Source organism: Verticillium dahliae, genomic scaffold (assembly GCF_000150675.1).
Source record: "Verticillium dahliae VdLs.17 supercont1.19 genomic scaffold, whole genome shotgun sequence".
Taxonomy (NCBI): domain Eukaryota; kingdom Fungi; phylum Ascomycota; class Sordariomycetes; order Glomerellales; family Plectosphaerellaceae; genus Verticillium; species Verticillium dahliae.
Window position 1 is genome coordinate 547,010 of NW_009276939.1, and position 13,847 is coordinate 560,856.

At 58.3% G+C, this 13,847-nt stretch overlaps 5 protein-coding genes across 5 annotated transcripts; 2 read left to right on the forward strand and 3 right to left on the reverse strand.

The window, feature by feature from the left end:
* Window positions 1-970: 970 nt before the first annotated feature.
* On the reverse strand, window positions 971-2,728 carry VDAG_08237 (fluconazole resistance protein; the record flags this gene model as incomplete). The annotated part of the gene is made up of 5 exons (XM_009657614.1): window positions 971-1,417; window positions 1,470-1,918; window positions 1,975-2,080; window positions 2,127-2,516; window positions 2,573-2,728. The coding sequence occupies 5 exons, from the start codon at window positions 2,726-2,728 to the stop codon at window positions 971-973; spliced, it is 1,548 nt and encodes a 515-aa protein (XP_009655909.1).
* A 1,756-nt stretch (window positions 2,729-4,484) lies between these two features.
* Window positions 4,485-5,723, forward strand: VDAG_08238 (glycerate kinase; the record flags this gene model as incomplete). Its single annotated transcript, XM_009657615.1, has 1 exon — window positions 4,485-5,723. One exon carries the CDS (start codon window positions 4,485-4,487, stop codon window positions 5,721-5,723), a length of 1,239 nt encoding a protein of 412 aa, XP_009655910.1.
* A 1,089-nt stretch (window positions 5,724-6,812) lies between these two features.
* On the forward strand, window positions 6,813-8,865 carry VDAG_08239 (flagellar associated protein; the record flags this gene model as incomplete). Its single annotated transcript, XM_009657616.1, has 2 exons — window positions 6,813-7,169; window positions 7,222-8,865. 2 exons carry the CDS (start codon window positions 6,813-6,815, stop codon window positions 8,863-8,865), a joined length of 2,001 nt encoding a protein of 666 aa, XP_009655911.1.
* An 82-nt stretch (window positions 8,866-8,947) lies between these two features.
* VDAG_08240 (thermostable beta-glucosidase B) lies at window positions 8,948-11,660 on the reverse strand (the record flags this gene model as incomplete). The annotated part of the gene is made up of 3 exons (XM_009657617.1): window positions 8,948-11,413; window positions 11,487-11,558; window positions 11,607-11,660. The coding sequence occupies 3 exons, from the start codon at window positions 11,658-11,660 to the stop codon at window positions 9,029-9,031; spliced, it is 2,511 nt and encodes an 836-aa protein (XP_009655912.1). The 3' UTR covers window positions 8,948-9,028.
* Window positions 11,661-12,376: 716 nt separating this feature from the next.
* VDAG_08241 (carboxymethylenebutenolidase) lies at window positions 12,377-13,814 on the reverse strand (the record flags this gene model as incomplete). Its single annotated transcript, XM_009657618.1, has 4 exons — window positions 12,377-12,680; window positions 12,778-12,965; window positions 13,050-13,450; window positions 13,514-13,814. The coding sequence occupies 4 exons, from the start codon at window positions 13,812-13,814 to the stop codon at window positions 12,377-12,379; spliced, it is 1,194 nt and encodes a 397-aa protein (XP_009655913.1).
* Window positions 13,815-13,847: the final 33 nt, after the last annotated feature.

The following is a 13,847-nucleotide window of genomic DNA, read 5'->3' on the forward strand; positions in this document are numbered from 1 at the left end:
GTGCGCACAATGTCCGCCAAGTATGAGGTTCCAAGATCCTTTGCCTCAGGCCCGCCAATGATTTCACTTGTAACTTCCGTCCTGGAGGCTGACGTACTTGGCAAGTTGGCAATGCCAATGTCAACGTTGTTGTGGAACCAGGATCCCGGTCGTGTTGGCAGCTGTTGGACAAATATCAGACGTCGGACGGGGGGCAAGATATGCCGTCTGGGGTACTTGCCAAGGGGCCAAGGGCCGGCCGAGTGCCGGCCAAGCAACATTAACCCACGTGTAACTGATGAAAGCAGTAAAAAGGCCGTGTGACTTAGTGGCCCACGGAAGTAATATTCCGATTATCTGCATTCTGTATTCAAGAGCAAACCATCACTTGAACAGTGTCTTAATGACGATTCATGCCGTTGTACAGAATTATATATGATATGTGACCGTTGTTGCCATTGAACACGAAAAAATAACTAGAAAAGCGTTTGAGTCTTCAAGTGCTTCCATGTCTCTTTGCTTTCATTGGCAGAAGAGCGTTCACTAGATTGCAAGCGATGCTTAGCTACCGCTAGCAAGAGTCTCAACCAGCTTGATGAATCACCATGGGAACCGAAGCATGATAGCTTAGTATTAAGAAAGCGTTCAATGTTTGTGTCCTCTGTCTACATTGCTCTCTGGTGGTGACCCGTAGTCGGAAACGTAGGAGCGCGGTCGGATCCAGGGGTACGACTTGGTCAAGACGACGGCCCCACTCCGCCAATACTGGACGCCGGAGCAGGCAGGCCATGTGCAAAGAACTTCCAAAAGTTGCGATCATGTGTGACTGAATTACAACGTACTCTAGAATTTAAAACCGCAGCAGATTCGCTCTGAAAACTTCTATCAACGCTCTCATCTATAGTGATCCCCTCAATCATGTATCGTCAGTCGTAAAGCTTCAAACGTCAAAAAAACAGCAGAGAACAGAAATCATGGTCATACACCGCCCTTAGCCGGAACAGTACTGGCTCTTGCTCCTCAGCCAAGCGCCGTACTTCCACATAATGGTTGGCACCACAATTCCCAACAAGGCTGCAACACCGGCAAGAACACCGTTACCAGCCGCAACACCGAGAGCGTCGTACAGCTTGGGTGCGAAGAGAGGGAAGCTGAAGCCCGCCATCGTTCGCACAAAGGCTGCAGCTCCTGTTGCGCTTGCTGCATATCGTTCGTAGGTGTCAATGGTGTATGTTTGCACGCACTGGAAAGAGAGAATCAGACCAGCGGCGAAGATGGCGGCACCGATGTTGGGAACGATGAAATGCGTGCGGTTGTGGGCGGCGACGCCATAGATCACCAAGCCGATGGGAACGATGATGGCTGTCGGGTACATAAGCGGGACGCGAAATTCGGGCCGGCCGGGGTGGTTGTAGCGGACTTTGAGGGTTCGGTAAACCTGGAATCGTTAGTGCCTATCCGATGGTGAAGCCAGTAGTTTCAGCACTTACTTTATCGATCATAGGGCCGGAAACCTGGAGGCCAATGACGAAGCCGACGCCGAGAGAGATGTAGTTCAGACTCGCAGGTCCAGCCTTTTGGCCGTATTGCTCCATCCAGACCATTGGGAACGAAGCCAGGACAAGATACATCAGACCATAGAGATAGGCTCGGTAGAGAGCAGTAACCTGTAGTGCGGGCTGAGTGAACAGCATGATGAACGGTCGGACAAGATTCTTCCTCAGGGTCTGAGCAAATGTCTGGTCTGGGTTCTCGTACTCAGTACGCAGATCCTTGTTGCCAGTCTCCTTTCGGAGCTTCTTGGCCTTGACGTAAAGGATCTTAGGGGTGTATGTCTCGGATAGGATGAAGAAGCAAAGGATTTGCACTAGGGCGTCGGCAATGGAAACAGTCCAAAAGATCCAACGCCAGTTGAGGTATTGAGTGAGATAGCCGGCAGCTGTAGACCTTGACATCAGAATAGCCCATTCAAGTGTGTCGTGAGGAGTGACTTACCGATCGGGCCAACCGCAGGGCCGAGGAAGGGGGCCAGACTGTAGATGGCAGTGGCCATACCACGCTCCTCTTTGTGCCAGCAGTCACTGAGGACACCACCACCAAGCTAGGTCCGTTAGATGCGTCATTTGATGGCAACGGGTGGAACTTACAGCCTGGGGGGCGCTACCACCTAAACCGCTGAGAAATCGAAAAGCTAGCATCTGCTCCTTGCTTGTCGAGAAACCGCAAACTGTGTTGAACAGGAGAAAGACCATATTCGCAGACTGAAGCACGACGACACGGCCATACATCTCCGAGAGTGGACCGAGGATGAAAGGACCGACGGCGTACGCAAGCAGGAAGATAGACATGAGGAGGTATGTCTCAATGTCGGACTTGATCTTGAACTCTTCGGCAAGTGTAGGGAGCGCAGGGGCCAGCATCGTGGACGAAACCGGAGAGATGAAGGTAAAGCAGGATACTAGGATGGTCGATGTCCATCGTCGATATTTCGGCCAGTTCTTCGGGTTTGCCGGATCTTTGGGACCATCCCAGGTAACCTACAAGGGCTGTCAGCACAGAATGCAAGTGACGGTTAGGAGGCGGGTGAGCTTACAATATTGGGATCATTCAAGAGCTCCTCTTTGGCCTCTTCCTTTGGGCCCTCTTCAACATGTGCAGGGTCAAGCTCTTCTTCAGGCACACACTGAATAAGTCGTCGACCATTAGTAGAACAGTCTGTCTTTGGGACTGCCGCATAACCACGTTCCATTTCCTCGTCGTCGCTTGAGTCTTGCTCAAGCCAGGGAAACTTGTGGATGGATCTTTCATAATCGTTGACAGACGGAAGACCTGGAGTCCATGGCCGCCAGAGGGTCGAGCGAGAACTGTGGAGACCACGATGCATTGCGACCTCTGGGCTAGGAATGGGCTTTCGAGGGATGTTCTGAGACATGATGTGGGCAAGCAAATGAAACGTAGAACGAAAGTGGTGCTTAAGCGAGAGGATGATGGTGGAACGATTGAAAAAGTGAAGTGATATGGTTGGACAAAGTTGCATCACGGACCGCCGGCCTTTGCGTCTTATACACTCAAAGAACTTAAACTATGTCGCGTGTCTTGCTTCTGTCCCCTTCTCCCACAATGTGCCACATGGTAGCTTCGCCTCAAAAAGTCGAGCGGCCAACACACCGTCGCCTCTCGACTTCGCGTGAGCGTTTGCGACGAAAGGGCAGAAGTTCTGGGCCAAGCCACCGCAGCACCCAAGCCCGTGATCGGCAAAGGGGGGGCTCATACCGGAACTAATGACCGCAGTGCTCGGGAAGCAGGCCGGAGTATCCAAAGATAACTCCCTACAAAAAGTGGCGCACGTGCTTGTGTGAGCGGGCCCTCCTCGAGCAAAATGATCGGCGGTTGTATTTGCCTGGTCGTGGGGTTAGGGTCATAAGATGGAAGCTCGCTCGAAGCTTTCTTGGCAGCTGGAATCGACTGAGAATCGGAACCCTTGGCTCACAGGAGCCCCACTACGTCAGTGTAAGTGGCTGTGCGTGCGGTGCCAGCGAGCACTTCGGGCTGTGTCGTCAAAAGATTGCCCCTGGCCAAAAGCTTCGAGAGTCTCTGTTTCAGTGGTGGCCTTGAGTTCCGTTGGGCCGTGTCATTGGAAGCTGTGTGCCTCAGAGGCTGGCTTGGCACTTGGTTTCAGCCCCGACCATACGAGAAGAGGATAAGCTCGCCGGAGCGGTTGTCGATGCCGAGACTTCCAGAGCCAGGGTTTTCGCCGGAAAGGGTCCAATGATTAGGATGACTTGCTTTGCTGCTCGCGTGCCATGCCATCATGGCCATGGTGCTCGTCATGGAGAGACCCCGCCTGGCAGGGCTATGCGGTGACTCGTGAAGCCCTGACATCAAGCGCATACCAGGCACGATCGACAAGTCTATCCATGATCAAGCTCTGCCCAGAAGGCCGGACTGGTGCTTGTCCCCGCATCATGCTTGGGAAATGAGTGCATCTCAAAATAATTCTATCACACGAGCAACTTCCCGGTTGCGTCTTTCTCGCCGTGTGGTAACCCGACAGCGCCTCCTCTAGCTTCTGCGCGTGAATGGCTTCAAGCCGATTGCCGACACACACCGGGCAGTGTAGTGGCTTGAGGTGTCTAAGAAAAGATCTTCGCCATGAGATGAACGGTTTCTGAAGCTTGGCCAAGTCAGACTTTGGCAAGTGTCGTGATGATGCGTTGGCGGTGATGGGCTCAAGTCTTGATACCATATAAGACGAGGACTTCTGGCTCGAATATGGAGCACAAGGAGATCATTATCATCACCATCACAGTCAAAACATTCGCTTTCTCACTAGTATTCAAAGTACCCCTCACAATCGCTACATCATCCTCATACTTACATCATATACCTACTCACCTCACCAACCTTCGTTTGAACAAACACCTTCGTTCAAACATTACACAGCATACATTGACTTACCAACGCAACCCACAACCCGCAACATATCATCCCCAATGAAGCTCAAGATGACTACTCCTGCCGCTCCCTCCGGCATGAAGGTTCTCGTCTGCCCCTCTGGCTTCAAAGGCAGCCTGCAGCCCCAGACGGCAGCCGACTGCATCGAAGCCGGTATCCTCGCAGTGCTCCCTGACGCTTCTGTCCGCAAGGTCCCCCTTGTCGACGGCGGCGAAGGTTTCACTGGTGCGCTGGTGACCGCTACCGCTGGCAAGCTCCACCACGTCACAGTCACTGGACCGGTGAGCGCGCCGGTCGAGTCCTTCTTCGGCATCCTGGGCAACGGCAGCAACACCTCGGCCCCTCGCACGGCAGTCATCGAGATGGCGGCTGCCGCGGGCCTGAGCCTGGTGCCCAGCCACCTACGCAACCCAGCGCGCACGACGACCTACGGTGTCGGCGAGCTGCTCCTCGCCTGCCTCGATGCTGGCGCCAAGCGCATCGTCATAGGCTGCGGTGACTCTGGCACCTGTGACGGCGGCGCGGGCATGCTCCAGGCCCTGGGCGCCCGCCTGCTCGACCAGGACGGCAGGCCGCTGCCGACGGCGGGCGGCGGCGACTCGCTGCTGCGTCTCGCCAACATTGACCTCAGCAACGTCGACAAGAGGATCCACGAGACGTCGATCGAGGTGGCCGTCAACTGGAGCAACGTGCTGTGCGGCCCTGGCGGCGTGGCGAGGGTCTTTGGCGCGCAAAAGGGCGCGTCCGAGGAGCAGACGGAGCGGCTGTCGGCTGCGATGGAGGTGCTCAGCGTCGTGACCGGCCGTCTGCTCTGCGACAACAAGGTGGGCAAGGCGCCCGGTGGCGGGGCCTCTGGTGGCCTGGGCACCGGTCTTCGGTTGATTGGCGCCAGGCTCCGGCCAAGATATGAGGTGGTGGCGGAGTATGTCGACTTTGAGACGCTCTTTGACGACTGCGACCTTGTGCTCACGGCCGAGGGAGGCATTGACGACCAGACACCCCGCGGCAAGATCCCTGCCGAGATTGGCATGCGGGCAAAGAAGTATGGCCTGCCCGTCGTCGCCATTGCTGGCACGATTGGGCCTGGCGCGCGGGTCAACTACGATGTTGGCATTGATGCGTACACGTGCATCTTGCAGAAGCCGACGACGCTGGCGGAAGCCGTGCTCGAGGCAGAGAAGCTGACGCAGGAGAGTGCCGAGGGCGTCATGAGGATGATCGTCGTCGGACGCATGCTGGCTTCAAGGAAGCTGTACCAGATGGCCGAGCCGAAAGAGGTCTGGGTCTGAGGTGACGCTGGCAAGCAAAGGGGCGGCCACATGCCAAGGGGGGACAGCACAAGCACAGCGGGACAGCACATCAGTCCAACAGGGGTTGCTTGGTTCCGCTGCTAGCCTGTAGTAGACCAGGAGCGAGAGCGTGCTTGTACATACAAGAGACCGGAAACATGTTTAGTTAGCAAGAGCCACGAGTGTGAATGAGAACATGATTTGACGAAAGCATGAACCCAATTATGAACGATCATGCCACCGGTGGGGTGAAGTGGCCGGATAAAAAAGAAAGAAACGGCAAGGATCAACGCTGGCGCGAGCAATTCAGAGCGGGTGTCGGTTGGATAAGCTTAAAAAGCCAAGACGCTTGGAAAAACCAGTGGGTGGCTATGCTGGTGGTTTTGGTGACCAGGTTTTTTTGGTGTTGTGAGGTTGGGCCAAGGGAGAAGTCGAGCATGTGGGGGCTTTCTAGGGGGTCTTTTCTGAATGGGGGGTGAAGTGAGGTCAGCAGAATCAGCGGTATTGATTGGCTGTTGATGGTTTCCCAAAGATGATGAAAAGCAGGCTCATCATTGGCGCGATAACTGCATCTTATCAGTCCCCATCAGGACTAGCCAGGCACAGCCCCGCCCCCGCACGAGTGCCTTCCCACAGTGTCGAACGGCCAAGTCCACGACTTCACCGCGTGGAAGGGAGCAGTGTCTCTCCTTCAACCACCAAACAGATTGCTGCCCATCACCGCGACCCTTGAGGCACAGCACAGCCCCTGAGCTGAATAAGATACCCCTTCTTCTTTTCTTTGCTGGGTTGCAGTCTCCCTGCCCTCTTATTTCCGATTCCCCACCCACATCTCCACCTCCGCTTCTCTCCCTTCGACATCTTGGCTTGATTGCCGTCACATCTCCCGTGGTTCGATCCCGCTGCCACCCATCAACGCCCTGTGTGCTATTTTCAGAAACAATCACCGCCACCCGCAGCCCGCGTTACCCTTCTCGTACCGCGTTCCCGAGCGCACGCTGCGTTCCTGAGCCGCAGTCCACGCCTGACATCAACCTCGTCGACCAGTGCTCGTACTGGCAATTACGGCAACACCCTTCGCGCGCCGAGATGCCCAAGAACGCCCCCGCAGAAGACAGGCCAACCGTCACATTCAGCTCCGGCCGCACCCAGCAGGACGGCTTTGCCTTCTCCTCACAGCCCGACTCCCCGCCCGACCTGCGGCTTCTACACTACAACGATGTGTACCACCTCGACCCCTCGAGTGCTGAGCCCAAGGGTGGCATAGCCCGTTTCATCACCGCCGTCAACCAGTATCGGAGCAAGGACCGATTCCGCGGCGAGCCCGAGTTGATCACTCTCTTCTCGGGCGATGCTTTTAACCCAAGCCTCGAGAGTTCCGTCACCAAGGGTGAGCACATGGTGCCCGTTCTCAACTCCATCGGTACCGACTGTGCCTGTGTCGGGGTGAGCGCATGACCTCGTATTCAATAAGCTCTCACGCGCTGACACATGACAGAACCATGATCTCGACTTTGGCGTCAAGCAGTTTGAGCACCTCGCCCGCAAGTGCAACTTCCCCTGGCTCCTCGCCAACGTGCTCGACCCGGCCCTCGGCGACGACGTGCCCCTCGGTAATGCCAAGCGCACCCACTTGCTGACCGCCTCCAACGGGCTCAAAGTTGGTCTCATCGGCCTGGGTGAGCGCGAGTGGCTCGAGACCATCAACTCTCTGCCGCCGAATCTCATCTACAAGTCCGCCACCGAGACGGCCAAGCAGCTCGTCCCCGGCCTACGTGAAGCCGGCGCCGACATTGTCATCTGCGTCAGCCATCAGCGCGAGCCCAACGATGACAAGCTCGCTCGCCAGACGGATGGTCTCTTCGACCTCATCCTCGGCGGCCATGACCACTTTTACGCCCACAGCTTCATCAACGACACACATGTCCTCCGCAGCGGCACCGACTTTAAGCAGCTCAGCTACATTGAGGCACGCCGCAGCGCGACGCGCCCCGGCCGCTGGGACATTGACATTCTCCGCCGCGACATTGTCTCGTCCATTCCCGAGAACGCCGAGGCCCTACGCATGACGTCGGCGCTAACCGACAAGCTCAAGCACCAGCTGTGCAAGCCTGTCGGCTGGACAGCGGCGCCGCTCGACGCCCGCTTCAGCACCGTCCGTATGAAGGAGAGCAACATGGGCAACTTTGTCTGCGACATTATGCGCAACTACCACAACGCCGACGCCGCCCTTATGGCCGCCGGCACCATTCGCGGCGACCAGATCTACCCGCCAGGCGTGCTGCGCGTGCGCGACATTACAAACTGTTTCCCCTTTGAGGACCCCGTTGTCGTCATTCGTGTCACCGGCACGCAGCTGAGGGAGGCCCTCGAGAACTCAGTCTCCATGTACCCGGCGCAGGAGGGACGGTTCCCGCAGGTGTCGAACCTCGAATTCGAGTTTGACCCCAGCAAGGCGTCCGGCGCGCGCGTCAACTGGGTGAAGCTCGGCGGCGCGCCGCTCGAGGAGGAAAAGAAATATGTGCTCGCGACGAGGGGCTACATGGCGCGCGGCAAGGACGGGTACGACTCGCTGCTCGTGGAACCCGAGGGCGGCACGGCCGAGGAGTTGATCAGCGAGGAGAACGGCATCCTCATCTCGGCCATGCTGCGGCAGTATTTCATGGGACTGCGGACCGTCGGGCAGTGGAAGAACCTCAGCGAGCACTGGGTCAAGGTCGCAAGCGAGTGCACGACGCCCATCGAGACGAGGAAGAACCCCTGGGGGGCCACCGCGCCGGGCAGCAAGCCCGAGCAAGACGCTGCGCAGCCAAAGACGGGCGCGGACAGCAAGTCGTGGAGCCAGTGGATGCGGAAGCGGCTCGGCCTCGACGCCCGGCCCGCCGAGTTGGACGAGGAAGAGGATGACGGTGATGAAAAGGGCGGCAAGGGCATCCTGCAGGACGCCGACGAGCTGGCGAGCGTCGACCTTGAGCTGCTGTTGATGCGAAAGTTCTTTGGCCGGTGGGCCAAGAAGATTGGCGTTTTTGGAAAAGCTGTCGATCCCCTGGTCGAGGGCGACTTCTCGGTCGACTGGACGCGGGTCATCGCTCCTGTGTTGGAAGGGAGGATCAAGATGGTGGGCGCACAGACAGGATACTGAAGATGCCGAAGAGGGGAAAAAGGAATCACCTGGGATAGATGTCGTCACGGCCAAAAAAAAAAAAAGATGATGAGAATATGAACCATACAATTTCGTACATTCAAACAGAGATGCTCGCTACGTAAAATCTATATCGCCCATCTGTCTGATCTACCCACCACTTCTACGCCTCGTACGACTTGTCGCTGATCTGCACACTCGACGACAGCACCAGCTCGCCGGCGCTCTTGCCGACGCTGATCTTGTACTCGCCGCCCTTGATCACCCACTTTTGCGCCTCCTCGCTCCACGAGGCAAAGTCCCGGACCTGCACCGGCAGCTCGACCGTCGCGCTCTCGCCCGGCTTGAGCGTCACCTTTTTGAAGCTGACGAGCGCCTTGATGGGCGTGTCGTCCGACGGCGTCGCGGCGCCGGCGTAGATCTGCACGGCCGTCGCGCCCTCGACGGCGCCCGTGTTGGACACCTTGACGCTGACGCTGTACGCGTCGGCAGACGTCTCCCTGACGGCGAGGTCGGCGAGGTCAAACGTGGTGTATGACAGGCCGAAGCCGAAGGGGAAATGGACCTTGTCGGCGGGCAGGCGGTCAAAGTGGCGGTAGCCCACAAAGACGCCCTCCTCGTACTTGACCTTGAGCTTGCCGTCGACGTACTTGCCCGGGAAGTTGCCGTAGGCGGGACAGTCCTCGAGGCGCTTGGGGAACGTGCACGTGAGGTGGCCCTCGGGGGTGCGGGCGCCGGTGAGGACGTCGGCGATGGCGTTGCCGGCCTCCTGGCCGGGGAACCAGGCCTGGAGGAGGCCCTTGATCTCGGACAGCCACGGCAGCGCGACGGCGACACCAGTCGAGTTGACGACAATGGTATTGGGGTTGGCCTTGGCGACGCCGGCAACGAGGCGGTCCTGACTGCCGTCCTTGGGGAGGTGGAAGCCGGCCTGGTCCTGACCCTCAGTCTCCCAGGTAGGATCGTGACCGGTAAAGACAATGGCGTAGTCGGCGGCCTTGGCGGCGTCGACGGCCTCGCTGAGAATGTCCCGGTCGTGCTCGGTGGCGGACATGGCGCCGAAACGGACACCGGCGCGGCCCTCGAGAATGCCGAGATCAGTGCCGGGCACAGGCGCAGGGGGCGAGCTGCGAACCTGGAGCTTGTACGTCTTGCCAGCCTCGAAGGAGAACTTCATGGTCGGCACGGGCACGCCGCCAAAAAGGAAGCCCATCGAGTCGGAGCAGTTGTCCTTCTGCTCAAAGACAACCTTGTCGTCGATGGAGACGTAAGAGGGGCCAAGGCCGGTGAGGGTATAGTAGTAGGTGGCCGTCTCGGGGGGAGTGAAGGTACCGACGAGCTCGATCTCCTTGTTCTCGAGGTCAAAGGCATCGAGGATACCGACCTCAGACGTCTTGTGGCCTTGGGTAGCCTTGATGGGCTCCGACTTGCCGGGCTCGTAAATGCTGTAGGTGAAACCAGGGGTTGTGCCGTCGGCGCTGACGACGTTTTCCGCCAGCAGAGGCAGCTGGCGGAAGGTGTGGGCGCCCTTGCTGTATGTGATCTCCACGTCGTCTCCGAAAGCCTCCTTCAGGGCGTCGTAGGGGGTGATCTTGTAATGAGCGTTGACCGAAGCACTGCCGCCGCCGTGGGCGAGACCCTCCTTAGCATAGCCCAGGAGAGCAATCTTCTTTCCCTTGACCTTCTCCTTCGTCAGAGGCAGAACGCTGCCCTCGTTCTTCAGGAGGACGATGCCCTTGCCGCCAGCCTCGCGAATGAGAGCCTGGTGCTCGGGCTTGTTGACGGCCGTCTCGTCGGGGATGGTAGGGTCCTCAAAGACCTTCTGGCGTTCGAGGAAGCGCAGAACGTGAAGGGCGCGGTCATTGATCGTCTCCTCCGTCAGCTTGCCTGCCTTGACAGCGGCCAGAACGTCCTCCACCTTGCGCCAGCGCGTGGGTCCGGGCATCTCGAGGTCGAGACCAGCGTTCAGGGAGTCGGCAGTCGAGTTGACACCGCCCCAGTCGCTCATGACGAGGCCGTCCCACTTCCAGTCGCCGCGAAGAACACGCTTCAGGAGGAACGGGTGAGAATCGGCGTGGTGGCCGTTGACCTGGTTGTAAGCAGTCATGACGGCGCCGGGGTTGGCCTCCTTGATGGCAATCTCAAAGGGCTTGAGGTAGATCTCGCGCAGGGCACGCTCACTGATCTCCTCATCGACGCTCAGACGCTGGGTCTCCTGCTCGTTGGCGGCAAAGTGCTTGATGGTAGCCGAGACGCCCGTCGACTGGACACCCTCGACGTTCCGCGCGGCCAGCTTGCCGGACAGGAAGGGGTCCTCGGAGAAGCTCTCAAAGTTGCGGCCACCGAGGGGGTGACGCTGAATGCACATGGTAGGCGCCAGAAGGCACCGGGCGCCCTTGGTCTGGGTCTCCTCGCCTAGGGCCACGCCGATACGGCGGGCAATGTCGACATCGAAGGTGGACGCGACGTTGCAGGCGGCGGGGAAGCACGCAGACGTGATGCCTCCGGCAAAGGTGGCACCTCGCGCGCCGTTGGGTCCATCAGACGTCTATGAGGGTTAGCCTCTTCCAACTCGAGATACACATGAGCCTGCAAAAGCAACCTCACGGGCTAGAGCTTACCTTGAGAGCGTGGACTCCCTTGTCTGCGATGGAGACAGTCTCCCAGAAGTTGGCTCCGGCTGTCAGGGAGATCTACGTCTGTCAGCGGACATCAGTCAAGGGCGCTTTCGGTACGATTACCTTCTCCTCCAGCGTCAGAGTGGACAGGATGGCCTTCACGTCGGTGGTAGACATGATGGAGGACTAGTGTGGATGGGGGAATTGTGGGATGAGAGAGTAGAGGCAAAGGGCAGCCTAACGACGAGGACGAGACACGTCCTTTTGTACCTTGACGAGGCGCCATGGCGAGATTTCGATTCATGTCTGACCTGGAGACCAAAGTGGATCAACCTCTAAACTCCCCGGAGACTCGGATCGGGACAGCGAACCGACGTCTTGCTGGGTGTCTTCCATGCGTCGATGGCGGCATGAGGGGTCCCGAAACGACGTAACTTGGCTGTTGGATCCTTGATCGAGGGGTACCGAGTGGAGCCAGTTCATCGCCTAGCGGCCCGTTAGTGACTCCGAGGTTTCTCCCTATCCGGGGTTCCTGCGCGTCAGGCGCGGTTTAGCCGAGGCCTCTGCCCAAGTCGCCGCCTCGAGACGTTCATTGGTTTGAGCAAGCCGATGTTCACCCATGCTCCCATGATAATTGGGGGGCAGTCCCCGCGGCATCGATCTCAGTCCCCACCCCACAGCCACAGGTCAGTTCTTCACACCACCCCGCATTGACAGCTCGGAGAATCCAACATGGGCTGTCGTGATTCTCCGTCCTCATCGCTGTGCCCGAGAATGCCATCGCTGATTAGCCTTCGCTGATTAGCCTTCGCTGATTAGCCTTCGCTGATTAGAAATTGGACCTATGGAAATTTCAAATGTCCGATCGAGGCCCTTCCTCGAGGAGCCTCACGTCACACCTCCCTCGTGGTATACGCAAACATGGCGTTGGACTCGACCGCCCCTTCGTCCGCCAGCTTCGCCGACGTCTCTGCCCCTGCCACCGGCACCCGGTACTCGAACCGCCGACCCTCTGCCGGTGTGTGACCATCAATAGCATATGGGAACGGCAGGTACTCTGGCAGCAGTCCCAGCTGCCGCAATGCCGTCGCCTGGTCCCACGCAATGTGCTCGTGGTGAAGCCGGTCGCCTCGCACGTTGACGACGCTGGTGAACGGTATCGTCAGCGCCTTGCCCGTTGGGGGCACCCCGGGGAGCCTGTCAAGTGTCAGCCTCGTGCTCCAGGAAACAGGGGAGTCAAGATATGGGTTCGACGCAAAAAACAAAAAGGAAAAAAAAAAAGAAGAAAACGTACAGCCAGTCAATCACCCTATCGTGGGTGCATTGGAAGACAAACTCGTCAATCACCCGGTCGATGCCTACCGTTCGGCTGACGAGCTCGAGCTCCGTGTCCGCCGGGTTGCTGAAGATGAAATGATGGCGGTAGAAGTCTGTGAGACGCTCACGGCCGACGCCTCCAGTCAGCGTCGGGATGTGGTTGACCTGTTGCCGCCCTTCCTATCAGCTTCCCTGGCTTCGTTTTGACGGCCCTTTGCGTCAAACGTGATGAACTCGATGCCGGCTTACGTAGGGTTGTTCGACCATGGTGGCCATGGTCTTTTCGACGCTTCGTTCGCCAAACTCAAATTGCGTGTGCTCCTCCCACACAGCTTCAATGTCAAAGTAGGGGCCCCCGAGAAGGGGCTTGAGGAAGGACAGCGTTCGCGTGTGGGCGAGGGAAGCCGAGGCCGCGTGATAATCAGTGTGAGCGGGAACCCCGAAAAAGGGCCTCGCCGAAGGGTACAGGTAGTGCTTCCCATCGGTTGTCCTGCTCTCCATCTGACCGGCGCCTGAGCCTGCCACATGCGCCAGTGCAGGGCCGTGGCCGTAGTCGACGCGGGCCCCGAAGAACACCACGGCTGCGATGCTCGCGATGGGACCTTCCTTGGCGAGACTTGACAGAACTGGGCTTGAAGCAGCGGCATAGACTGCGAGAGAACATGTCAGCACGCACTGCAGAGCTGTCAACGTTAAGGGTCAACGGAGCTCACTGATGAGACCAAAGCGGCCTTTCTGATCACAGACGTCGAGCCCATCGAGCTCGTCAGCCGCATTTTGAAGAACCTGTTTCAGATCAACAGTCTCTGCGTCTGCTCCGATCGTCACAGCGGCAATAGCAAATCCCTCTTCGGCCCATTTCTGCGCGGGCGGGGGGTCTAGCATGCCGTCCTTCGGAACCCCATGGCCCTCCTCCGTCAGGATGATGAGTCCGGGGCCGTGGCCTCGGCGCGTGAGCGGGCGGTGGATCGCTGTGGCCCAGGCCGCGTCTCGGGCACCGACGGTGGTCGTCATGTTTTGTCAGTCGTCACTGGAGAGCCGCAGCAC